This window comes from Rhinolophus sinicus, linkage group LG02 (assembly GCF_036562045.2).
Source record: "Rhinolophus sinicus isolate RSC01 linkage group LG02, ASM3656204v1, whole genome shotgun sequence".
NCBI classification, from domain to species: Eukaryota; Metazoa; Chordata; class Mammalia; order Chiroptera; family Rhinolophidae; genus Rhinolophus; species Rhinolophus sinicus.
Genome location: NC_133752.1, coordinates 87,148,587 through 87,175,170, shown reverse-complemented (window position 1 = coordinate 87,175,170; position 26,584 = coordinate 87,148,587). Strand labels below are relative to the sequence as shown.

General features: G+C 41.1%; 2 protein-coding genes across 10 annotated transcripts in view; one reads left to right on the top strand and one right to left on the bottom strand.

The window, feature by feature from the left end:
• The window catches only part of MKX (mohawk homeobox), a 58,810-nt gene extending 58,110 nt beyond the window's left edge, over nt 1-700 (bottom strand). For both annotated transcript variants that reach the window (XM_019731545.2, XM_074324755.1), the window contains exon 1: nt 513-700. In XM_019731545.2, the coding sequence (XP_019587104.2) occupies nt 513-700 (188 nt within the window). The remainder of the gene's footprint in view (nt 1-512) is intronic.
• A 1,010-nt stretch (nt 701-1,710) lies between these two features.
• Nucleotides 1,711-25,193, top strand: LOC109447310 (uncharacterized). 8 transcript variants are annotated; one of them, XR_012493762.1, is made up of 6 exons: nt 1,711-2,185; nt 2,428-2,787; nt 11,518-11,807; nt 12,802-12,885; nt 18,018-18,059; nt 23,480-25,193. XR_012493762.1 is itself a non-coding variant. In XM_019731550.2 (2 exons), the coding sequence occupies exons 1-2, from the start codon at nt 1,711-1,713 to the stop codon at nt 2,550-2,552; spliced, it is 600 nt and encodes a 199-aa protein (XP_019587109.2). In that variant the 3' UTR covers nt 2,553-2,986. The 8 variants fall into 8 exon arrangements, 1 of the variants encoding a protein (XP_019587109.2); XR_012493759.1 differs by having other exon boundaries at nt 12,796-12,885; nt 23,480-25,189; XR_012493761.1 differs by lacking the exons at nt 18,018-18,059; nt 23,480-25,193 and adding an exon at nt 15,879-17,990.
• The last annotated feature ends 1,391 nt before the right edge of the window (nt 25,194-26,584 follow it).

Genomic DNA, 26,584 nt, shown 5'->3' with positions numbered 1-26,584 from the left:
CCGCGCGCGTCTACGGCACTCTGCGAAAAGCCGACCTTCCCAACACCTTGGCGAACCGCGAGGCGGTGGCGAGGCCCTGTCCTGACAGAAAAGGGGAAGTCCACGGGGCTGGCCTGACCTGGGAAGCCCCGATTGCTTGGCCCTACCATGTTATTACGCTTCCTGCTCAAGCCTTTCTACCTGGATCTCAGCCGCGCGTCTGCACCCGCGGTCCGGAGAGGGGCAGGTAACCCACCACCCTGAGGTCGGTCCAGGTATGGGAGGACTGCGGGGGCAGTCCCAGGTGTCCTCAGTTTCCAATACGCCTCTTAAGAGCTGTCCTGACGAATCGATCCCCCCATATTTTGAGAAACTACTACCTTATAATGAGAATGCGCAAGACCAGGAGGCGGAGACCTGCTCTTCCGGGAAACTCCGCGCCCCTACCCCGCCGACCCCGGTTGCCAGCGCCGTTCACCGGCCCAACCACTCTGGGCTGCGCACTGGCAGGAGCCCCAGAAGTGTGAGCATACCCGGTCCTCCGGTGTCTCAGGCCGAGGTTGTCCTTGAGGGGCGGGCCCTCCGAAATGCCCACCTCAGGGCGGGCGTGGGGACTGTCCAGGACGCCGCCGTAGGGCCGACCGCCCCGCTCCCTTTCCGCAGCGCCGTGGTCCTCAAAAAGCACGGCGCCGCTGAGCTTGTCGAAGACGATGGTGTTCATGGTGTGGGCTGGCAGAGGCACCCGGTGCAGCCGCAGCGCCTCGGAGCCGGGCCGCCAGGAGCTCCGCAGGGCTCAGGTTCTAGGAGATGAAGGTGCATCACGTTACTCGCTGAGAGTGCTCACACCCTGAGCGATCCGAGCCCCGAACTTGGCCGTGGCGCAGCGGCTACGGAGTCTTGGGGAGGAGCAGCACTGCCTCACCTGAACGAGGGGATCTGCTCCTCTCCCTACCCGGCTACACCGCTCCCCCCTCACTTACCGCCACCCGCACTCTCGGAGGAAAGGTCCCTGCCCTCCTCCTTGACCCGACGACCGAGCCCCCAAGACACTTCAACCAGAAATGGTGTACCCGCAGCGGCAAAGGAAAGTGATTCCTAAACAAGCCTTCCGGCTTTGGTTTTAATCTGGAACAAGCACACTCCAGATAGCGGAACGCGATTGGTGCGGGGCTCCGCGTTGTCTTCGGTCACAACGGAAGACTAAAGCCTCTCCAAGCTCCCACTCGGGTCGTAAAGACGAGTTGGAAGAACGGGAAATTTTAGAGTAACATGAACGACCGTATCCGCAAGCCCCAGTTAATGAGTCCCATGCCGTACCGGGATTTCAGGGATTTTCACGTTCTCTAGATCCCAGGTGGTTTGGCTGAACCCCCTGCGTCCTTATTCCGGCTAAGGTCCCTGGGGTGGGGTTGCGGGCAGGCAAAGTTAGCAGACTGCAGTGTTAAGTGGAGTCAGGGACAAATGCACCACATAACCCTCTCCCCCCGAAGTCTTCCTACCATCCCCCAGCCCGCTCTGGGAAGCGCAGTATCCCCGCAGGTCAAAGGCGCGGGAGTCCCAGAACCCCTGGAGCCCGCTGTCAGTAAGATCCTCTTCCGCAGCGCGGGTGTGAGACTCGACCTCTGAGCCCTTCCACACCCGCCCCTTTCTGGAGTCTCGGGGAACCATTTCAGAGGCTGCAAAGGTGGTAGGAGTAGAAGAAGGCTTCGTGGTTCGCGCGCCGCCGGGCCTATGGCTGCCACAGTCGGGAAAAGCCTCCAGCTCACCTCCCCGCACCCGGCGGCCGGGAGCCTCTGGCCGCGGCGCGCAGGCGTCAGGGTCAAGTCCGCGCCGCCGAGGAGCAGCCGAGTGACCGCCCCGAGGCGCGCCGCCGTCCCAGCCCGCCCCATCTCCCCGCCTCGCGACTCCGGGCAGCTGGCGTTCCTTTCGAACCACCTCCGCTCCGTAGCCAGCAACCCTCACCCCGCCCCGCCGCGGCGTGGGCTGCCACCCCCCACCCACTTACGGATACTCTGCCTCGCCGAGCGCCCACACACGCCAACGCCCCCCGCCCCGCCCTCCGGCCACCACAGCAGCGGCCACGCGCGACAATTTAGGGCTATGACCACAGCGATTAAACGACGGCTCCCGTACTGTCAGGGAGGTGAAATCAGACCTCTGCTGGCGGCCCCGCGTTCCATAAGACTGAGTCCTTCCGCGCAGACAGGTACGTATCTGGGGTGTAGACACAGCCTCCGCGATAAGTGTGAAAGCAAATTTCTGTCCTCTCAGCCCCGGTTCTAAGGTCAGGACTCCCCTTGTTTTTTCTTTTTAAATCCGTGCGCTTCGTCCTTAGCGTTCACGCTGCTGCGTTTGTAAAACACACCCCTTCCCAGCCCCACAGTTTCCCCCACCCCAGCCTTGTCTTCCTAGATGGACTGGTGTGTTTTTGTTTTTGCTTTTTTCCAGCGAATCCGCCCCGAGGTGTGGCAGAGAGGGCCCTTCCCCGGCTGTCCCCAGCCCACACAAGAGATACCGTAGCCCACACAGATAACCCGCACGGTCTGGGTCTGCAGGCAGCAGGCGCGGTGTGAGGGGGGAGGCAAAGGTCCAAGAGCTGGGTGCTGACGCAAAGGGTCCCGGGGGCGTGCGAACAGCCGCTCCTGAGCCTCCCGGGAGCCCACGCACTGTCCCCCACACCTCCTTTCGGCTCCTCAGCTCCCCACTTACCCTGATTGACTCCAAATTGTCGTTTGGAGAGCTCCCTCCCTGCGGAACTGACCCGTCCAACGCCCGCGAACAATTTTAAAGCAAAGGAGGCGCGGCCAGGTGGGCTCCCAAGCTCCCAGCAGACCCGCGGGCCAGCCTTGGCCGCCACCCGGGCGCGTCCACTCTGGAACGCGGAGGGGGTGGGGGAAGGGCGAGGGGCTCCGAGGCGCCAGGGGCCAGAACGAGCCTCTCATCCCATGGCTCCGGGCGGGACTCGGCTACCCGAGGGCTGTACCTGGGACAGTGGGGCCGGCAGCCGGCGGCAGGGCGGCTGGCTCTCCCGCGTCGAGGTTAGGCGCACTCCCATCCCCGCCGCATGTTCTCCGCGCGGGCTCCAGCGCGCTCACCGCCGCCACCGCCGTGGTCTCGGCTTTATTTACCCAGACGGGCGCGCGCGGCCCGGGAACAGGAATACCGAGGCGTTCTCATGTTTCCTGACTGCCTGGCCCAGCCGGCGAACATCCTGCGGGCGCGGTATCCACGTTCCCGGGCCGGCGAAAGGAAGCCTTCGCGCCCGCCCGGCCGCCGGGACGGCAGTTAACCCTCGCAGAGGAGCTGCCGCTGCAGGCGCCGCGGGGCAGCCCCCGGCCCTCCGCGTCCTCTCAGGCGGACCGGGCTCCCAGCTCCGCCAGCCTCGCAAGCGCGGAGCAAAAGTGTCTACTACCTTCGCATATAGGGGAGAAATGGGAGAAATCGCAAGTAGCGCCGGGCTCGGGCTCTGCGAGCTAGGAGGCTGCGGTGCAAATCCCGTGTCTTAGCTGGCCCAAGTGTCGGAAATTTCACCACGAGTGGCTGGGCGGGAGAGACCACTACAGCGCGCCCTTTATTTTCCTCGCGATTAGCTGGAGTAAAGATAGAGCTCGGGTTTGTGCCTGTATTGATTGAACACATTGCAGAAAGCGCTTGAGTCCCGGGAGCCTCTTTTCTGGTGTCACTGGGCTTCTGAGGTCCTAGCTGTCTGAAAGCCAGACACACATTCATCTTCTGGGTCCCGCGCTGGAGAGGCCGCCCTCGCCTCCGGGCATAGGGTTGGAGAGAGGCAAGGTTGAGGCGAGGCGAGCTCAGGTGTCCAACCCACGATGACCCAGGTGTGGAAGAGAAGGCGAGTTCAGGGCCAGGGGTGTGTACGAAGCAAAGTGAATAGAACTTTAGAATTCCCGAGCGGGGACACTGTGTAAGGAGATAGAATAACTATCAGATTCTTTTATTGATGATGCTTGGCTTCCCACCATCACCCCAAATAAGTAGTGAAGCTGTGGTTTCCGTGCAACTGGAGGCTCAGAGCTTCTGGCAGCCTAGAAGACCCTCCAGGCGAAGAGCACCAAGACGCCCGCGTTCTCGGTGCGGGCCCCGCTGCTGCAGCGACACCTTTCCTCTTTTTTAAAGAGCGAAAGTAGATTTACCCAAACCTGAAAATCATAACATCATTTGCCCTTTTCTTTTCTGAAAGTGGCTGGACAGCACTGGGGCAGTGGCCCACCCAAGCGTCTTTCTTTATTATGACCTAGAAGTGGTTAAAATACATACTAAAACTATTTTTTTCCAAGGCTAATCAGATCCCCAAATTTTCCACTATGTTATCTCCCAAAATACTTGGCAGCAAACCGCATAGTGGCACAATCTAAAGCAGAAAGGGACATAGGTTTAAGTTTCTGCGCATCACGCATATAAATATTATCATTTGACCGTTTCCTGATGTCCCTGGTTCTCTTTTATTATATAACTTGAGGTTGCAGAGCACGCATCTTGTCATTGGCGCTGCACTTGACTTGCTATGATGTGGGTTCAGTGCAGACTTCAATCTACAGACCTCGCTGTAAGGACTTCCAGTCAGGTATACATCATCAAGTTTCAGTCACAGATTTGCAGCAAGTGAGTTACACAACAAAATCAGTTCTAATTGTTAATTTATAGGAGAAAAGAGCCTTGTTTCCTTTTATGGTCTCTATGACTGATGGTTTTCCACAGACGTGATAATGAAATCAGCTGTAACTCGCCCCTCTGGCATACATGTTTTGGTCAGCTGTGCGGGATAAAGCAACAGGCATGTATGTAATTGCTTGCAATTTCACAATACCTACTCTACCGACTTATGGAACTGTATGCTCTAATATAGGCTAGTGTAAGACAAATTTTGTTGTTTTAGTCTTGAGTGTATTTACACAATTTTAAAACACATTTAGAGAACTTTGATTTAAGAAACACTTACATGTAAAATTTGTTTTCTTAAAATCTGATATAAAATATACAGAAAAAAACCTTTCCGCAAAGTGTTTTTTATTAAGTATAGGAATAATATACACCTTAGTCTCAGATTAAGTCCCTGAAAAATTAATATGTGATAATTCCTTTAGTCTCTAGCTTAGTCATTAGAATACATTTAAAAATGAAATTGTGTGGAGAATCTCTCTCTAATATACAAATGAGCATGTATTTTGTGATAGACCAAAATTTTATTTTTGCAAGTTTCATTCTTTATGCAGGAGTGAAATATCTTCTTCGTTTTAATCCACCATTCAGATACATTTGTCATTATCTTAAATGTCACATTTTCCTAAAATGAATTTTACTTGCTATACTCCAATCTCAGTATATGAAATGCTATATTATAATCTGCAGAAATAAAACTTTCAGTTTTAGAAAGTGTATGTAGTTTGTGGGAGATGAGCATATGTAGGGGGGAAAAAAACCTTAGGCCAGAAGTCATAAGACTTGAATCCTAATCTTAATTCTGGTTAATTTGATGTTGATTTAGCCTAAATTTACCAAAGTGTGAAATGAAGATGATTAAGTTTTCCACAAACTTGCCTTACACTATCATTAAGATATTTTTTAAATGTGAAAGCTAAGTATTGCTAAAGCTAGAAAAATGTTAAGTAAGAACATTTGGCAGAAATCTAAATCCATTCTATTGGACTTCGAGTGTAGTTATAAGTAATTTTTACTTTCTATAGAAGAAAAAAAGAAGACTTCATTTTTAGCATTTTGATATTTTAAAGGAACCTAACATTTCAGAACAAATATTGGTCAAATTTTTTGAAAACAGTGATTGCTTTTAAATTCTTTTCCAGTTATTACTTATAGGCAATGAAATAAATTACAAAGCCAGGGAAAGACTGTCACTTCCCATTCAAATGGTATAAAATAGTACATTTATGAACAAACAGCAATTTCGCCTTACGCACTTGGCTAGTCAGACATGTAGAGATACATATTGGAGTAGTAAGTGGAACAACCATAAGAGATGGTAAAAAAACAGTTGCAGAAACATTGTGAGAGAACTAGTACAATGGGTGGCTCCCAAATATCTCACAAAGCATTTTTCTTTCTTTATACTTATATTGCAGAATAAATTCTCTCAGAAAGGGTCTTCTCCATACATTTCACTCTCAAGCAATCAAAGAACAGAGTGCAAGTAAAAGTTCCTCTTCAACCAGTTCCACCAATCACATTTCTCAGAGGCAGCCACCAAGAGGTGGTCATTGCTGGTTTGATGTGCATTCTTTAGACCCTTTCCTATGCATTCACGTACACAAATACAAACAAAACATTATGCTTTTGTTTTAAGAATTTTTTTTAAAAATAAATGAGATCATGCTTTATATAAGTGTATACACACATAGAGGAGTATTAAACTAAAACTTGCTTTTTCACTCAATGATTTCATAGAGAACTTTCCTAATAGTACATATAAATGTAATTCCTTCTTTTTAACTGTTATGTAATACTCCATCATCAATTTCACCATTCCCCTATGAATGTTTCTGTCTTTCCAATTTTCACTGTTATGTTTATAATAGTCAGACATTTCTTGTATATGATTCTTTCTGCACATGTGTAAGTATTTCTCTAGGAATAGTTACACAGATGTAGAATTGCTGGGTAGAAGGAAGCATGATTTTCAGATTTGGATAGATACTTCCAAATTTCCCTTCAATCTACACCTCCACTAACACATGAAAATCCCCATTTCCTCACATGCTTCCACAGCATTGCATATGTTCAGTCTTCATAATGCTTGTCTATATGATGAGTAAAACAATGTCACATTGTTTGAGAATCTTTTCATTTATTTATAAGCCATTTTTATTTAATTGAAGAAATTTGCTTATATCCATTGCTTACATCTTTATTAGATATCTTATAATTTATAAAGATTCTTTGTATGTCATTTTTTCCATAATTTATACATTGCAAGCATGTTACCTGGTCTAAAGTCTGCCTTTTACACAACTTCACAACTTTGTCTTTTTTTTTTTTTTTTTAAAGATTTTATTGGGGAAGGGGAACAGGACTTTATTGGGGAACAGTGTGTACTTCCAGGCCTTTTTTTCCAAGTCAAGTTGTTGTCCTTTCTATCTTAGTTGTGGAGGGCGCAGCTCAGCTCCAGGTCCAGTTGCCATTTTCTAGTTGCAGAGGCCAGAGCCCACCATCCCTTGTGGGAGTCGAACTGGCAACCTTGTGGTTGAGAGCTCGTGCTCCAACCAACTGAGCCATCCGGGAGGTAGCTCAGCTCAAGGTGCCGTGTTCAATCTTAGTTGCAGGGGGTGGAGCCCACCATCCCTTGCAGGACTCCAGGAGTTGAACCAGGAACCTTGTGGTTGAGAGCCCACTGGGCCATGTGGGAATTGAACCGGCAGCCTTTGGAGTTAGGAGCATGGAGCTCTAACAGCCTGAGCCACCGGGCCGGCCCTGCAACTTTGTCTTTTGCTTTACAGAAGGTTTAAACGTGAATATATTAATAGGTCAATAAAGCTGTCTTTTCCTTTATGAGTTCTGGGTTTTGTGTCTTCCGTACAAAGGCTTTTTCTATATTTTCTTCCAATACTTTAAAAAGTTGTTTTCACTTGGCTCTTTAATCCTTTTGGAATTAATGTGTATATGTTGTAAGGCAGAAATCTAATCTGATGTTTTTCTTCTCCAATTGAATGGTCAATTATTCCTATGGCAATTATTAAAGAGGTTTTCCCCATTGATTGGATTGGAAATAACATTTCTCATATATGTGGTGAATTCCTTTCCATATGTAGGTTGGTCTCACAAGGCTTTGAGAGATGTTGCAAAACACCGATAGACTGTAATATATTTACAATAGACTTAAAAAATTTTAAACCGTCTTTGTCTTGTGCTCCAAAGACTTTTCAATATTATTCTGTTCTAATTTCAGAACATGTCAGCTATCAAAATAGTAATGTACATTGCCTGATTATGGTTGTAATTTAGAAGGTTAATTCAATACTGTTCTATGATGAAGCCATTTATTTTGTCCTTGTCTTGTTCAGAAGCAGGAGAGCCATATTCTCTAGAGCACGGCCCCACAAAGCTTTTTGAACATGTCACATGATAAAGTAATCATTGATCCCGAGCAATCTAAGGTTATTTGGAAAAGTGATGACTCCCTGTATCCATAATTTGAAAAAGTAAAGTGCATCTTTCTTCTTGCTCAATTTTTTATGGAATGGGAATTCTTTTATTTATTTATTTATTTATTTTCACAAAGCAACCAGCCAAGATGAGAACCATTGACAGAGTTGTATATTAGTCAGATTCACTCTGGACAAAAGTGCAAGTACTTTGTCACTACCATTTCTAAAAACCAGGAGCTACATATAAGTGCAGAAAATACAAGTGATAAGTAGTTGGTGGAGCTGAGATTCAAGTGGGTTAGAATCATGTGCTGCTTCATAGAGCTTCAGGCAGGAACTAAAGAATCATGGAGCTCCAACACTCCAACTTTTCCCTTGATACCAAGTATCTTCAGTAACCTCCAATTACTGGGTCTCTACCACTTCCAAACGTGAAAAAAAATGCACTATATACTGGGGTCCCGAGGGGAAACTGGAGAACATTTTACCCTCAAAACGTGCATTGAAATACTGGAATTCCTTCTAGAAGATTATTCTAGCTTAAACATCAATTTGTCTTCACTTCAAAAGTTGGCCATTTTAATAAATAGTCATATAGTGAAGACTTTTGACCATAGGTTAGTATGACTCTCTGTATTTTGAACTTAATGGACTTCAGGTACTTAATAGATTTTAAAGATTTAACTACCCCATGTACTTCGTGCTGTTTTAAGCTTTTGGTTGACCCTCCACTTCACCTCAAATCCATCCTTCCTGTTACATTTTCATCTTCCCTGCTTTCATCATGTGTAGGATATTTGAATAAACTCACCAAAGGAATGAACGTGAGCAAAAGTGATGCATGCAACTTCTGCTTCACATGCTTAAAAAGAAATTGTTTGCCCTTTTTTTGAAAAATTTCTTTGTTACCAAGGGCTGAAACACAGTGACCCACATCCACTGATTAGATAAAAACCAAAGAACAGCAGAACCACAAGATAAAAGGAACCTGGGGCCTTGAGTGGACCACAGGGTAAGAGCTCCCCAACTTAGACTCAGCAAACTTTCTCTGTAAAGGGCTAGATAACATTAAATGCTTTAGACTTTGTGGGGCATACTCTCTCTGTTGCAGTTATTCAGCTCTGCCATTGTAGTGCAAAAGCAGCTCTAAATAACGACTTGACTATGAATGAATACTTGATTTGAATGAACAGATACTTGACTATGAATGAATCAATGAGTGTTGCTGTGTTCCAATAAAATTTTGTTAAATAGACTGAGATTGAATTTTATATAATTTTCACGTGCCACAAAACATTATTCTTTCTTTGATTTTTTTTTTTTAAAGCCATTTATAGATGTGAAAACTATTCTTACCTCAGAAACAAAGACAAGAAGAGGGTAGATTTGACATGAGGCTGTGTTTGCTGGCCTCTGACCTGGACTACTGAGCTCTGGACTGTTACGGGGGACAAATAAACTTCCCCTTATTTAAGTCACTGTATTTTGGGGTTTTCTGGCTAAAAGAACTCAGCCTGAACCCTACATAATTCACGCCTATCCAAAGATGATCTTAGTTACCACAGATGGGCTTAAGGAAAGTGCTTTTTAGATGACTAGAGGCCACCACAACCAGGGAGAACTGGAAGGAAGATAGAATGAATAAGTGCTTTCTCCCCTCTCTCCCTGAGAACATGTTGCATGTGTTCAGAAAATCAGCCTAATTAGTTTTACAATAATTTTTGATACTATGTTTTTGGTGGTGGTTTTTTTGTTTGTTTGTTTGTTTTTTTTTAAGTTATAACCACTTTTTTTTTTAAGGGTACGATATACCTTTAGGCATAATATTGTTTGGGTTTTGATGTTTATGTTTTTTGTAGTCATGGAAAATGGTGACTAATTTTTAAGGATTACTGTTTTTTTCTGGCTCACTCCCTTCCTTCCAAAAAACCCACACGATTGGAACTACTTTCTCATTGTTTTCTTTTTAAATAATCAACAATAAATATTTATAGGGCACCTGCATACAAAACCATGTGCCAAGAACTGCATTGAATTTGATTTAAAAGGTACCATCCTCGCCTAACTTACAAACCTGTTAAGAAAGCACAGGAAAACAAATGTACCTCATCTAAAACGTTTTAGGGTATCTGATATAAAGATTGCTTAAATTCAGTAAATCTGTAAATCATCTGTAGAAATAAATGCATGAGGGAGCTTGAAGGCGATAGAACGGCCATTTTATGTGTCTGCTACAAATTTTGTAACCATACTACCGACATCCTTCCCGAAAACATGCAAAAAGAGGTCATTATTTCAGAAATTTGAGCCTGATTGAAAAACAGTATTTTCACCTCTTACATCAGACTTTTTTAAGTTTTATGCCAAAAACCTCTGGGTTTCAAGACAGATTTTTAGGGCTTCCGTTGGGGGAAAAAATACAGTAAGAGTAAACACACTGAGGTTAGTTCATGATCTTCTTTCCTCCTTCCCTACCCAGGTCTTCCTTGAACCCACCTTGGTTCCTCCACTTTTATGGTCCTCTTGAGGAAAAGTGCAGGAAGGGGGGTGGGGACTTTGGAGGAGAGGAGTTGTGAATAAACTTGCCATGTGTGGCGGTGTATTGATTCTTGAGGCGTATACAGAGAAGCATCCACTGTTCCCCAGCACGAGGAGACGAATTCTTGCCCAAGTATGCCACAGAACTGCAGGCAGCTGGTGGGGAGAGGTCAGGTCTGACCCTGAGTAATTAGTCATCTCTTTGTTTTGATATTCACTGGTCTTTATTAAGTGTGCTCTGATGCTGTAAGCTACCACAAATCCTAATTTAGAAGGGAGTTTGGGCTAAGAGAAAGGGAAAAGGAAAAAGGTGTTATTCCAATTAATTGTGCAACTTAAATAGCCCAAAGTCTAGGATTAGCAGAGTCTTCCAATATCCAAATGTCACAGTTTTTTTCTTGGGCCTGCAGTACTACTCAGCTCAAAACATATGTCCTCACAGACGTCTATAAATAAAGACATAATTAAGGACATTTAAAAAATTTGCATAACATGCACAGCACATACTATATTCCCACACGCTATTCTAGACACTTAACCCATATAATTCTCACAGCTACCTTTTGGGGTAAGTACTCATTAGAATCCATTTTGTAGAAAAGGACACCTAGGCACAGAATTGCCCTAAATCACAAGTTGGTAACTAGTGGAGCCAGGATTTGAACAGTCAGGCAGGCGCCAGAGCTTGTGTGCAGAATCAAATTATGTCACCTCTTTAAAGGTACACAGGAAGGAGAGAGAAAAAGAACTTTAAACACTTGACCGCATAATTGTAGGCACAGCTAACTACGTATGTAGTTGCACATCTTTTGGTTCCTCCCTTAACAGTAAGAAATTCAATGCTAATGTGTTAATTTTTCCTTCTGTATGTGACCTTTTCGCTAAGTGGGGAGCAAATGGAATCTGTGTCGCCTGGAATATGATGACATCACACAGCCTCGACATCATGGTTAAAAGGCCGTACTTCATGTTAGTCTTCATGTGTGGGTTCACACTCAAAAGCCAATAACTGCTGAGTCTTCTGCGAGTTCTTTACATCTGGAGAACATCCTTCCCACTGGGCAATGAAGTGGCTCAGCAATGAAACACAACATGCTTTGGAGTCACCCCAGCTATCCTGAAATGTTGCTGTATTGCAGGAGTTGGCACATCATGACTGTACGTGGCATATCTCAGGTGAGGTGAATACCAGTAGCTTTGAAGCCTAAGGAGATGAGAGTGGCCTCTACACGTTCACAGTCTTCTTCTTGTTGTTTTGTCTCTGTTTTGTTTTGTTTTGTCTTCTCTTGACTTGTTATAGTTGTCAGGCCTGCCTCTAACATTTGTGTAACTCATGGCAAGAGTACAAATGAACGCCCACATACTATATGTCTAAATATTTAAAAGTTACAAATCAAGCTATTAATGGTCTATAATTGTCTATAAATCAAAACACTGTTGAATAAAATACATCCCATCCTTCTATCTTGACAAATATGCCATCCTAATGAAAAATGGAAAACTGTGTAGTTATAATTTTTGTTGGGAAAAAAATCAAAGACAAGTAAGTTTAATTGTTATTGCACATGTCTGGATGTTTTGTTGTTGGGCTGGCATTGTTTAGATGAGTAACAAAATGACAGATATGTAATTCATAATTTATTATGGATTTTATTCCATTAAATTTATTTTTCTTCTTTTCAGCAAAAATCACTAATTGTGTTATTATAATCAATATTCTGTCATGATTTGTGTTCTGAAGGATTACAAATAAAATGTAATTCTATTCAGGGGGCCCACAATTTGAATAAATTTTCATCACAAATGTACATTAAACCAAATATAGAAAATTTTAAAGTTAAACTTATTTTAATATACATTGTTTACAAAATGCTATTTTTATGCTAAAATACTCAAAGGATACATAAAGTTAAAATGGGAAAGAAAAATTATAATTAATGAATATAAGATTTTAATAAAACCGAACTCATTTAATTTTTTAAAAATTAATTTAAAATATTTTATACAAATAAAATTATCTGCAATGCTAGTGTCCAATGCACAGCTGGTTGTCACTGTGAAGTATTAGTATCAGATTTCATGAATGGTTTGTCTAGATCTACACCTTTACCAATGGAGGAGTGATATGCATTGCTTACTATTGCAAAATGCTCTTTTCTGCCAGTTGCAGCTATTGCAAAGATTCGCTAAATATTGAATACCTCAGAACCAAGAAAGTGATGCCAGGCCCCACTGAGACACAGCACGGCATGAGGTAAGGATATATTTTATTCAGGGGACGTGCTGAGTTGATTAATTTGTCTTTTCTCCCTGCTCTTGGAAGCAGTGTTCACCTCCAGTGCAATTAGTAGCACATCCCAAACCTTTACAACATTTGGATGTGATCACCTTTTACCTTGAGGACATATGGCAAATGATATGTAGAAGCATTTCCGTGAGTCCTGAATGCTGTTAGTCACAGAGCAGATGTTTGGGTTTAAAGTTGCACTGCATCCTGTTGAGTGTTAAATCCCCAACTACAGAGGCACCATGTGTTCTTTAACACATTTAAGTGTGTGTGTGTGTGTGTGTGTGTGTGTGTGTGTGTGTGTGATGTAGGTCTTTTAAGGAGAAGGGTTTAGGGCAGTGGCACTTTGCCTGGGTCTCAGGTTTTACCGGTTGTTGGGAGTGTTTTTAAAATGTTTTGTGTGTATGTATGTATAATGTATGCATTTACATTTTTACTTATTTTAAAAAGTTTATTAAATTTGATCACTCTGTTAATAAAAATGAAATCACACCTACCAAAGCCTTTTTACAAATTTATCCTCTGGTGATCTCAACAATGATTAACACATACCACAACACCTGAAGTTGCAGAAAGCAGGGTCACTTTTAAAGCCCTCCCAGGTAACATCCATTTTTAATAGGGGCGATTATTGCAGCATCATCCTTTAGAAAATGATGTCTTCACTGAGGGTCAGAGGTTTATATTAGGTTGGTACAAAAGTAATTACGGTTTTTGCAGTTATTTTTTAAGGTCAGTTTGGCAAATTCTTTCCCTCAACAAGACTGATGAGGAGACCGCTGGTTATGGGCACTGTATATGGCATATGGCTACAACTTAAATGCCTTATTCACAGGCACTCGGGTTCACCACAGAATGCTTTTTATTTCCTCCCATGCCATGTTTTTTAACATGGTGCCTATGAAGCACCTTCAGGTAGGTCCTTGTTAAAAATGCAGTTTCTGGATGGTCAAAGTCAGGTTTTCTGGGCTTAGGCCCTCTGGTGCCGCTGACACAAATGCTTCTCAAACCAGACTTGGTGAAAAAATAGTTTAGAACAATGGCCCTTAAGCTTTTTTTATTGTTCACCCTTATCAGTAAAAATATTTTGGGCTGGTGGATCTAATATACAGTCATTTAATTTTAAATGGTATATGTGTACTACTGTGCTAATATAGCATGTAAATTGTAAAACACACAAAAACAGAAAGTCTTTTAAAAGGCAAAGATGAAATAAATAATATTTTAATATAATTGTGTTTTGTCTATTAATGATATATAATATCATTAATGATACAAAATATTTTTTGCTTTCACCAAAATACCATTGTTAATGAATAAGTAATTATTAATAGTAGCCACAAGGCTATTTTTAGTGAAGGCACTGTAATTTGAATTGCTGCATACTTTTAAAAAATCTTGGTTCAATATGATTCAAAGTTTAGGACTCAAGTTCACATTCATTAGAGACTTTTTTTTAATGCTGTCATCCCTAAAAGAGATAATTCAAGACAAGACAGACTCACACAGAAGAGGTAGATTTCTGACTCTATGTACTACTTGTTTTCAGCCCCATCCACAAATTATATGAAGGGTTTGGTTGAAGTTTTGCTTATAAATTTTCGTTGATATCAATCAGTTCTTGCAAATTAGTCACAAAGTGTTATAATTTTATTTTCAAGAAAATGACTTTAATAATTCACTGAGATTCTTTGAGAGATTTTAAAATAGATTTAAAAATTCCATTTCCAAGTTTCTGAAGTGTGATGAGTTTCAGTAGGCAATCCAAGTCATTTTCAGGAACAGAATCACACAATGATGGTACATTTCTAAATCGTGAGTGTCTTTTGGAAAGCAGTTACTTTCTCAGTTATGGTTAAACGTTATCTTTGCCTGAAGGGGGCAGATTAAGAGTGTTTTAGGGGCCGGCCCGGTGGCTCAGGCGGTTAGAGCTCCGTGCTCCTAACTCCGAAGGCTGCCGGTTCGATTCCCACATGGGCCAGTGGGCTCTCAACCACAAGGTTGCCAGTTCAATTCCTCGAGTCCCGCAAGGGATGGTAGGCTCTGCCCCCTGTAAGATTGAACACAGCACCTTGAGCTGAGCTGCCTCCCGGATGGCTCAGTTGTTGGTTGGAGCATGGGCTCTCAACCACAAGGTTGCCAGTTCAATTCCTCGAGTCCCGCAAGGGATGGTGGGCTCTGCCCCCTGCAACTAAAATTGAACACGGCACCTTGAGCTGAGCTGCCGCTGAGCTCCCGGATGGCTCAGTTGGTTGGAGTGCGTCCTCTCAACCACAAGGTTGCCAGTTCAATTCCTCGACTCCCGCAAGGGATGGTGGGCTGCGCCCCCTGCAACTAGCAACGGCAACTGGACCTGGAGCTGAGCTGCGCCCTCCACAACTAAGACTGAAAGAACAACAACTTGAAGCTGAACAGAACCCTCCACAACTAAGATTGAAAGGACAACAATTTGACCATTGTTCCCCAATAAAGTCCTGTTCCCCTTCCCCAATAAAATCTTAAAAAAAAAAAAAAAAAAAAAAGAGTGTTTTATATGTTTTTTATTTTTATTTTTAAATAGCTAAGGTAGATTTCCATTGAAAGACACATCCTCTACAAGATGAACAAATGACTGTGGCTTAAGGCTGAAGTTTAGGAGAAATCAAGGAAATGGTGAAAATCTTAAGACTGCCAAAAAATGTGCAAAGGCTAGATAATGGTGGGCTGGTATTTTGTGCCCACTGCTCTCATTTTTATTCTATAAGAAGGGAGCAATCATAAATGCCAATCACTACCATCACTAATTCACTGTGGGAAGAGTTGGGGGCTCTGGGATGACTCTCAGCCCATGTGACTGGGTGGATGTGGAATCCTTCATTGTGAGAGAGAAAAATAACAGTAACAAGAGCTGATAATTATGGAACTCTTAGCTGCCAGGCACTTTTCTCAGACTTTTATGTGTATCACTTCATTTAACACAGCAGAGTCCGAGTATCAGCCTGTTCCAAATGAGAAATCTGAGCTCAAGGTCATGAAGCTATTAAGTAATGAAGCCAGGAGTCCAGCAAGTTTTGGAGATGATGATGACCTCAGTTGTGGACATGGGATGTTAAACTGCTGGTCTGGCCCTGAATCTACTGATTAAGACTCAATTCTGGCTTCCGGGTAAGATGGAGGAGGTACCTGAGAGCGTCTGGGGGCTGAATACTCCACACTCAGGAGACAGACCTCTGTCCTGCTGAGGTTGCCCTCTCCAGTCTTAAATCTGCATACTGAACAAAGGCTGGTCTTGTGAAGCATTGATTTTCTGAAATCTACAGATTTCTTGGCAGGAATTCTCTGTCTGGTTGTTTTAGATATCATTTATTGCAGAATATGATTCTTTAATTTCTGGAACATATAGAGATATAATATTAGTGGTTGGGGCGTTTTCTTGGACTCTTATAAATATTAGTTTGTGTTTTCTTGGAGGGCTTCCTCTGAATGAGTCAATATCTAAGCATCCATTCTATTCCAGGCATTGGGCTAGCCTCTTAAGATAGAGTGGTTTCAAAGACTTGTCCCTTACTCTCAGGGAAATTACAGTTTAGAGAGAAACAAGTAAGTGGGTAGGTCGTTGATATAGTGTGTTGAGATTGTTTATAGGACAATAATTTGTCCTATAGGACATTGTTTATAGGACAATATAGGATTGTTTATAGGTGGAGAGGTGGGAGCTGGAGAGGAGGCTTAATTCATTTGCTTATCGTAATACTTGCAAATGGATATCACATTCTCCTTCTTTCATTCCTCACTTCTGTCCTTCCCCATTTTCCTCTTCACAAATTCCCTTCCACCCACCTCTCTATTTTTTCTTTCCTTCCTTTAAAAAAGAATCACTTTTTTTAATCATCAAAAGATGTATTATTATTAGTAAACAAGAGAGGGATAAGCAAATCTTCACCAATAGTCCTTACCTAGGATTAAAGGTTCTCTATTTAAAGTCATCTAACATTATTGCAGTAATCAGTGTTAGGTACCAGAAAGGTCTAAAACTCTAATGTCATTGAATTATGGCACTCCCACTCTCAACATATAATTATTTTAGTTTCTTTAATAAAGAAATATGTTTTGTTACAAAAGTACATACATGCCTTGAGAAAGCTAGAAAATAAGCAAAAATAAGAAAGCAAAAGCACTGTATTCCTCTCAATGGAAATTATCTTTAATATCTTCATGTTTTCAGATAACATACAATATATATATGTATTTTTGTTAAAATGGGATAATACTTGGCAAGTTGTTTTGTATTCTGATAACAATCTTTACCTTTACAAGTCAAATTTTAATCTAATAGTCTATCCATATTCAAATTTTCTCAATCATCCCCAAAGTACTCTTTAGATCTAGTTTGTCCAAACTGTAATCTAATCCAGGTTCAATCTTGAATCTAGTTGTTGTGTCTCAGTTTTTTCTATTCCCACACCATCTCTAATCCCACCCCAACCCCCAACGCCCCATGACACACTGACTTGTTGAACAGACCAGACCAGACCAAGGAATCCAACAGAATGATTTATCTTCTCAATTTGTCTGCGTTCCTTCTGGTGCTGTTGAACTCTACCCATCCCCTCTATTTTCTTATGATGAAAGTAAAATCTAAATGTTTTCTGGATTCATGTTAAACGTTTTGGTTAAAATATGCCACAGGTGATGGTAGATACTTTATTGTGTATCAGATCAGGAGTCAAAATATTTGATAGTTCCACCATTGGTGGGGCTAAATTTGACCACTGAATTAGGGTGGTGAAAATCTGATCCCTCCATGAACTTACACTTATGTTTTTCTCCTGTGACTAGAAAGAAATCTTTGTGGTATTACTTTGGCACTCTGTGAATGTCAGATTCCCCATAAATCATGCACTTGCTCCTTTTAACACTAGTTGACAATGCTTGCCTGGGTCAATAATTTTCATTAGGGATTGACAATGATTAAAATCTAGTTCAGCCTTTCCTTTACTCTTAATAGGTGGCATTCTTTTGTAAAATAAAGCTTTCTCTCATCAAATGTGTTGTTGTTGTTATTCGAAATAAAGTCTTACTGGAAAGGCAAGATAAATGTGTGATTTTTTTTCCATTAGATATGTGTTCTCAAAGGAAGGAACTTCAAACGATGATGACATGTAAGTTGGGGAAGGGCTTCTGTTTTTTGAGTTTTATTATCTACTCATGGATACTCATTGATTTAATCAATGCTTCTACATCTCTGCAGCATTTTTGGTCTAAAACATTGTAAGTTGAATAATTCAGCATCAGTTGTTTTATATTGCAATGTTATTTAAAAGAGACAGAAACAGCTAGTTCTACAATTTTATGAACATTTTGAAAAAATGAGATTTTCAAGACACTGGAAATCCCTTTCATTACACACGAAGAACCCCTCAGTCCAGAGAATGCCCTCCGCCTGCCAGTTGTGGTGTAAAGTTCACTCTGTCAGCCTCACATGATTAAAATGATTTACTCTTGGAAAATGGATTTTCTGAGACTGAAAGAGAAGTACCATTTCAAGAACAGTTCACCTGTGCCCTAATCAAGACAAGATGTCTCCATTTGGGGATTTTTTCTTTTTTATTTATCAATATGTATATTGATCCTTAGATTTCTTTCTTTTCTTTTTTTAATTAAAATTTATTGCGGTGACAATGGTTACTAAAATTACATAGGTTTCAAGTGTACAATTCTGTAATACATCATCTATATATCTATTTGTGTATTCACCACCCAGAGTCAGTTCTTTTTAAAAATAAGTTGATAAATAGCTAATTGTTGGGGAAATTGCATAGTTCATTACATAACCTATACATGAAAAGAGCTTTATATTTGTTTGGTCATTATTCTGTTCTCTAAAATAAAATTAAACTCAAAAGGAAATGATAATGATAAATGGGCATGAGCAGGTACATGTGAGCATGTCAGCACGCACACGTGTGCAAACACACTTACACACTGAGAGATATATTACTGAATTGTAGAGTGACCAACTCTCTTGATTTCAGCACTGAAAATCACATGTTCCCGTAAGCTCTCCAGTTCCAGGCAAACCAGATTGGTTGATCACCCTAAAATTGCCAGATGAAAAACAGCATGGAATCCAAGCAACAGATCTCTGATGAATCTTCTTGTTACTGACTCAGACACTTACCAAAGCTATTAATTCAGATATGCATTGATATGTCAAACTTGCAGGAAAATAACTTTTTTTGGTACATAAGGATACGAGTTCTAAGAAGTATCAGGAATGCACTAAAAGTCTCTAAAACTGCCAGTATAAAAGGGCTCAAGTATCTCACTACCTATTTTTATTTCAGAAGAGGTAATATAATTGCCAATATTTCTGAATATTTCAGCCAAAGCTTTGAAAATGGAATGGTGTAAGGTACAGTGTTCTTGAGTTGTTTTTCACTATGGAGCTTTATTTATAGTAAGTAATGTTTACAGAGACTGTTCCTTGAATGTTAAGTTGAAAGGGACCTTGAGAAGTTATGGAATCTGTCTAGGAACCTTTCCACATCCAGTCAAAGCCATGATTAGACCATGATGGGACTCCATCCAATATATTTTTAAATGCATCAAAGAAGGGGATATTCCATTATTAATTTTATATTATACCTAAAATATTTTTTCTGGTTGATACTAGAAACTGTGAACAGCTAGGAATCATTCTCTGACAGAGGTTAGAGATTATTTTTTAATTTTCTGTCAGTAGTTTAATGAAGAAGCTTTTAAATCTTCTTCAAAGTTTGTATTTTTAAATCCTTAGTTAAATTTGTGGCTCTCCTCTAAATCCCTGAAGTATAGATTTGGTGTATTAACCAAGCAGGGCTGCAAGCACAGGTCTTTCTTTGGGAGAAAACAATGTCTGCTTTGTAATATAAGGCTTTACATTTTAAAAATTATAGCACTCATGAAACTTACATATTTGTAGTGAAAATGGCATTATTTAATAGCCTTGTGTTGCAAACCCTTAATCAATTGATGTCTCAAGATATAAAACCATTAGTTTTCTTTATCAGAGTTTAATAGAATCTAGGATTTCCCAATAGTTCTATAGATATGGCATCTTATTGTGAGGATTTATGACTAAAATCTCATTTTTCATCCTCAGGACCAGAGATGAGCCTAATCCCACATGCTTTCTAGTAAAAAGAAATGCTTTGAGGCCATAAAAAGGGAAGAATGTTATCCTATGAGACATATAGTTTAATTTTAGGGTTTTTGTTTTGTTTTTTTCTGGTTTCCAGATCTTTGACCTGGACATTTTTGTGGGTAGTTTAGGAATACAGAATTATTTAATTTAGGTGGTAAGTATTGTTGAGATTGAAAGAGCTCACAGAAGTTAAAGGGTATGTGCTATTTGATGTTGGTGTAGAAGGATTGAAAAAGCATCATTCTCAAACTTCAGTTAGGATTGTTTGTTTGAGAATGATGCAAAGTCACCTGGGGGATCTTATTAAAATCAGATTCTAATGCCGTGTGGCCCAAGTTCTGTATTCCTAACAAGCTCCTAGGTAGTGCTGGTCCAAGCACTTTCAACAGCAAGGTTGTAAAGGGCACGACTATAGCTTAGTTCAGTCTTTTTCTTCTTAACCTAGAAAAACAAATAGAACCCTATGGGATACTGGCATCATAGAGAGGGGTGAGGACATGGGTAGGGATGAAAAAATGACCTTTATGGTATTATTGGTATAGAGAAATATTTGTAAAACTAATTAAGAAAGTAATTTCTATTGCACAGTGGCTAGAATGTGGATATAAATCTGAACACTACATACAATGACAGCTTAGCCTGTAATTGCTGAGTTGTGTTAGTTATGAATTAATTCATACTTTATAACTAGATTTTGACTTGTTTTACTTCTCTTGAATGAAATTCATTTTTCTCTCATATCATGAATATAACAAATTGCTTTCGACAAAGAAACTTCATATACAGAAATTTGGTATTGCAAATGCCATATACCAAATAAATGTTCATATTTTGTAACTAAAGTTGACACTTAGATCCTTTGTACCAAACCCCAATAGCCTTACTTCATGTAGTACATATTTTAATTCATAGTCATTTATTAACTCAGCAATAATTATTTATTGAGCAACTCCTTATTCCTTTACAGTGCTTTCTGAATTTTTTGCCCTGATCTGTTAGGATTGTTTGTCTGTAGCAGAAAAACCCCAAATCAAAATGGTTTAAACAAGATAATAGTGTACTTCTTTCTTTTTTTTTTTTTAAATTAAATTTATTGGGGTGACAATTGTTAGTAAAATTACATAGATTTCAGGTGTACAATTCTGTATTACATCATCTATAAATCCCATTGTGTGTTCATCACCCAGAGTCAGTTCTCCTTCCATCACCATATATTCGATCCCCCTTACCCTCATCTCCCACCCCCAGCCCCCGCCCCCTTTACCCTCTGGCAACCACTAAACTATTGTCTGTGTCTATGAGTTTCTGTTTCTCATTTGTTTGTCTTGTTCTTTTGTTGTTTTTGGTTTATATACCACATATCAGTGAAATCACATGGTTCTCTGCTTTTTCTGTCTGACTTGTTTCGCTCAGCATTACTCTCTCAAGATCCATCCATGTTGTCACAAATGTTCCTATATCATCTTTTCTTACTGCCGAATAGTATTCCAAGATGTCAAGGATCTCATCACCTTCTGTCTTGTTGCTTCCCCAAAGCATGGCCTTCCATCCTGAGATTATTACCTGGTCCAAAATGGCCACTGGGATTTCAGCCATTATGATCACATTCCAATCAGTAGAAAGGGAGAACAGGAGAGAGAAATGCGTGTTTCCTCCATCTCTGCAGGACTGTTTTTCTATCCCCTAGATCACATTTAATCACATGGTGACACTTAGCTGGAAGGATGGCTGGGAAATGTAGTCTTTATTCCCGGTGGCCATGGCCCATCTACAAAATTGAGGACACTATTACTAGGCAAACTGTGATCTGCAGGCCAAATCTGCCCACAGCTTATTTTTGTAAATAACTTTTTATTAAGACATAGCCATGCCCACTCATTTATGTAATTTCTGTTTTTGCTTGCAAACTACAATGATGGAACTGAGTAGTTTTGAAAGAGGTCGATGGCCCACAAAGCCTAAAATATTACTGCCTGGTCCCTAATAGAAAATGCTTGCTGATCCTTGCTATGAAAGAAAAGGAGGGACAACCCACAGTCTCTTACATTTCTTAGGCTATTTTTTTCTCCTCTCTCATCTTTAGCCAAGTGAAGCTCAGTTATAAAATCAGCAGCCTATACAAAATGCTAAAAAATAGGGTATTAGCAAGAGTTGTACATATTCTGGTACAGGATGTTAGGGAGGCCATTTGAGTAAGAGGCTAAGATGTTCCCACATAGAACTATCTTTTTCATTACCTTGTTAAGATTTATAATTGTTTGCCATTTGGGTCTTGCATCAGTCTGGGCTTAATTGATGCAAACAGAATTCACTCTAGCTAGTTTAATCAGGAAGGGATTTATTACAGGACGTTAAATCACATACAAAATCAAGAGCTTAAGAGTAGGAGGAAAGGAGGTGCTAAATAAGTAAATGCTAGATAGAGTTTTCAGAAATGACTCCCTAAGTATATTGCAGAGCAGGACAACCAAAAGGGCTTCTATCTTGTTCCTGATCCAGGAGCTCCAGAACACCACCACTCTGTGCTTCAGTCTAGAAATGGCATAATTAAGAAGCCACCACTGCTGCTGGCTCCAGAAATATGGTTCACACGAGCAGCATGGATGGCCTGTACCAGGTCTCTGACACCCACTGGAACATCTACTAATACTCGTGTGAAAAACTTCAAATATCTCTATGAGGAGGCCTGCCAGAAGAAACAGCAAAACTGCAGAGGCAAGGCCTCTACCATACTTCCAAAGGCCAAATTTCACACAGAGTAAATCTGATTTGTCAAATCTAAATTGCATTTAGAATCCAAGCTGCAAGGGAGTCTGGAAAATGTAAATCATAGTTTCCCAGTCTCTGTAGCACGAGAAGACTGACGAGAAAAAGGGTGGAATGGATGACAGGCACCAATATTTCATGTCCTGTTCTAGAACTCTTGTTCTAGAACACGAACTCGACATCTGTATGTGATGATGTCTTTTTTCTTTTTTTTTGACTCTGACAAGTCAGTATGTTAATCTATCAACAGTCTCCCTCAACTTGGTCCAACCATGAACATTTTATATTCTCAGAAGTATACCAAAATCAGGCAATCGTATGTTTGCCATAATTTTTATGATTGGATCAGTGCCTTCATACATATTTTTGGCCAGAACTCTTTCATCAACAAAATATCCCTTGGAAACATGCACAAGTAAATAAGTAATTAGCTGCTCTCATTGAAGCAGCAGTAGAGGCTTATGGTAGAAATATTTCCTAATCTTTGTATATTGCAGGTGCTCACTTATGTCTCCCAGACTCCCATAAATGGGGACCATGTGACTGCATTCTGGTCAATGGAACGTATCACTGTCAAACTGGCCCTAAAACCCACCTTGAACTCTCCATTTCTCCTTTCCTTTATTGCAGCAACAGCAGAGACCTTATGTTGATATAGTGGCCTCACACAATGGTGATAGCTGGACCTTGGATTTACGAGATGGAAGAGAAGACCTTTGACCTGCACTGGCATTTGTGGAGTGAGAAACAAACATTTGTGGTATGAAGTCATGGAGATTGTATGTCATCACAACAGAGCCTGTCGCTTTTGATACATATGGGCCTGAGGTCCTATAGTCACCACCTCTCATCACTCCACCTCCAACCTTTTGCTGCATCTTCTACCCCTGCTCCCATCTCCTAAGGCAACTCCTACAACTATTTCTGGGGACCAGAGTTTGTAAGCTATTACTTTAGACTGTTAAAATACCCTCCCCTCTAGTTTTAGAATTTAAAAAACTGTATAAAAATGAGTATTACAATTACAGATAAAGCCAGGAATGACTGTAAGCAGGTGGGAAGGCAGGCACTGATCTGCTCCCATCGCACTTCATTGAGAACAGTCCTGAATTTATGTTTTACATATAGAACATCCACTGCTCAGAAAGAGTGCAAAAACCATTCTTTTCATATTTTTAAAGTTTTATATATGGAGTCTAGTTTCTTTTTCTGGAAAAGGCATTGTTCATCAAAGTGGTATAATTTGATATCATTTGAATCTGACTTTTCCATAGAAATGATGTTAAAATAGGGACTAAGCGTGAAGACTAAAAGCCCAATTTCTGAAATAAAAATTACCACAGATACTATATTTAATGAGGCAAAATAGTATATTTGATTAGCATATTGAAATAAAGTTATTCCAATAATTGGGAAGATATATTAAGCAATCACAGAACATTGTATTTAATAAGGAACATTACCATAGTATACTGTAACCAAACAACCCATGAAAAGGAATCTCAACAAATGGGTCGCAAAATTCAGGAGGTCTTCTCTAAAAGAGTGACAGGGTTTTAGGGGAAACTTTGGTCACAGACCTATCTCATGACTCACTCAGGGATTTGATGACTTTCATCAAACGTTACTCTGTAAAGTTCAGGCATCAGAGATCAAGCAGTTGATCTTCTTGATATGTTGGAGGTTGGACTAGGTTTCTGCGAACTTCTTTGGGATCCAGGGTGTTCATGCATGTCTAGGGGGTCAGGGGCAAAAATGTGAATGGACTGAATGTGGATCTCTCTGCTTTTACAAAGCGAGCTTCTCATCTGTTCAGACTCAACCTAGATACCACCTCCTCAGGAAGACCTTCCCTGATCACCTTCTCTAAAATAGCTGTGCCCTCTTCCCCCTGTCAATTCCCAGACCTCTCTTTACCATATTTTCTTCATATCACATGTCACTAATTGAAATTGTTATGTATTTTCCTATTTCTTCACTAGCGTATAAGCTCCATGAGAGGAGAGCATTTATTTCATACCACTGTATCCTCAACAAATATCATATTGCCTGGTACATAATAGGCACCCAATATTTCTTAGGTTTCCCTAGAGATTATTATTAAGTATCATGTAAAATGCACATTTCGTTCAATTATATTCCTCTGTTATTACACAGGAGCACTACTGATGGGGTGGTAAGGCGTTAGGGGAGGGGAAGCATTCTGTAGTCCTGGGATTAGGTCTCGGTCTTTTAGTGAGACTGTGCCCTGGGCTGTGACCTTCACGTGAGCTTATCAGTGTCTCCTCCCTGCCCACACCCCCCACCCCACCTTAGGTATGACAGATGTTTAGAATGGGATAGAGTGGGGTATTTCCCTTCCTCCAGATCAGTTATGCTCTGATATAACTTCCATAGTTTAGGCTCTTGAAACATAGTTTTATTGAAGACAGGTCTTGTTAAGAACAGTAGAATACTCTGGGAGTATTTAGAACGGCTATTTTCCCCTCCCCCAGACCCTCCTCGGAGTTTTTAATCCTCAAACTTGTCCACATGAAACCTCCAGAAATTTGCCAATTCCAATGTAGGGTTTTCTACTCTGGCATGGTTCCTGAAGGTTTCTCCTGGTAGGATCCACCTGTCTGTCTCTACAGTTTTGGAGCAGAGGTTTGCCCTGTGACCTCCATCCTCTGATGGACCTAAAAGGAGTTGTTGACTTTCAGTTTGTTCAGCTTTTTTTCTTTTGTGTGGATGGGAGAGACAACATCTAAGCTTCTTACGTGCTGGGCTAGAAACTGGAAATCCTTCAATATTTTAAAAAAATAACTGAATAGATGCCATAAGAATGTACAGCTATCAGCTGGTTCACTATGATTGTTTGTTCTAGTTTTGCAAGTCTGAATTTTATTTTAACCAATCGCATCATAACTGTACAGGAATAGATGAGTTTTCATTCGAGTGAATGGTACCTCTCAAACCTCATGACAATCCCTGATATTTTTTTACTACAACAGACTGTTTGCATAATACAGAGAGTAGTACATGTAAGTTATATTACCCATTAGTCAATAACTCCCTAACTGAAAGCAACATATTCTAAATGTATTGATGATGTGCTATAGACTAAGTGGCAATAACAGATACTACCAAAAGTCACTGGTTCAAACAAAATAAAAGGGTATTTCTTTCTCATGCAAACAATCTGGAGGGAAGTGGTTGCCCTGTTTGGGTGGGCAAAAGATCATGGAAAGACCAGGTTCTTTCTGTGTTGTTACTATGGTGTCTGTCTAGCTAAGTGGTTGAAACTGGCTCAGCTGTTTGTCTACAGTTCAGCCTGCAGAAAGGGATCATGAGGGAATCTAGAGAGCAAGCAATTTTTTTTGAAGTGTCTGATGTGGAACTTGCACAATCACCGCTGCTTACTTTCCACGGGCACAGACAGTCCAATGGCCAACTAGCTGCAAGGGAGGCTGGGAAATTCAATCTTACACTGTGTGGCTAGATAAGGGAGGATGGACTGAGGATCAGTTAGTGATCAACACTGTGTGACTCTATGTGTGTATAAAATGACCTTGCTTAGAAGTTTTAAATGCATTTTGAAGTCTGACAAAAGTACCTGTGTTTACTTTTGTGATATCAATACTAGTAACTTTCTCGTCTTAAAAGTATGTTCAAATGAAAATCTTACACAAAATACACAGAAGACACTCCAGGAAATGAACCTTAGTATTTTGCTGAGCTTTAAAGAGAATATGT

Bases quoted from the DNA above. Each gene is read 5' to 3' on its own strand.
- LOC109447310 (XM_019731550.2), top strand. From the start codon at position 1,711: ATGGCTGCCACAGTCGGGAAAAGCCTCCAGCTCACCTCCCCGCACCCG. The intron at 2,186-2,427 runs GTACGTATCTGG...GCTTTTTTCCAG, and splicing joins GAGTCCTTCCGCGCAGACAG to CGAATCCGCCCCGAGGTGTG.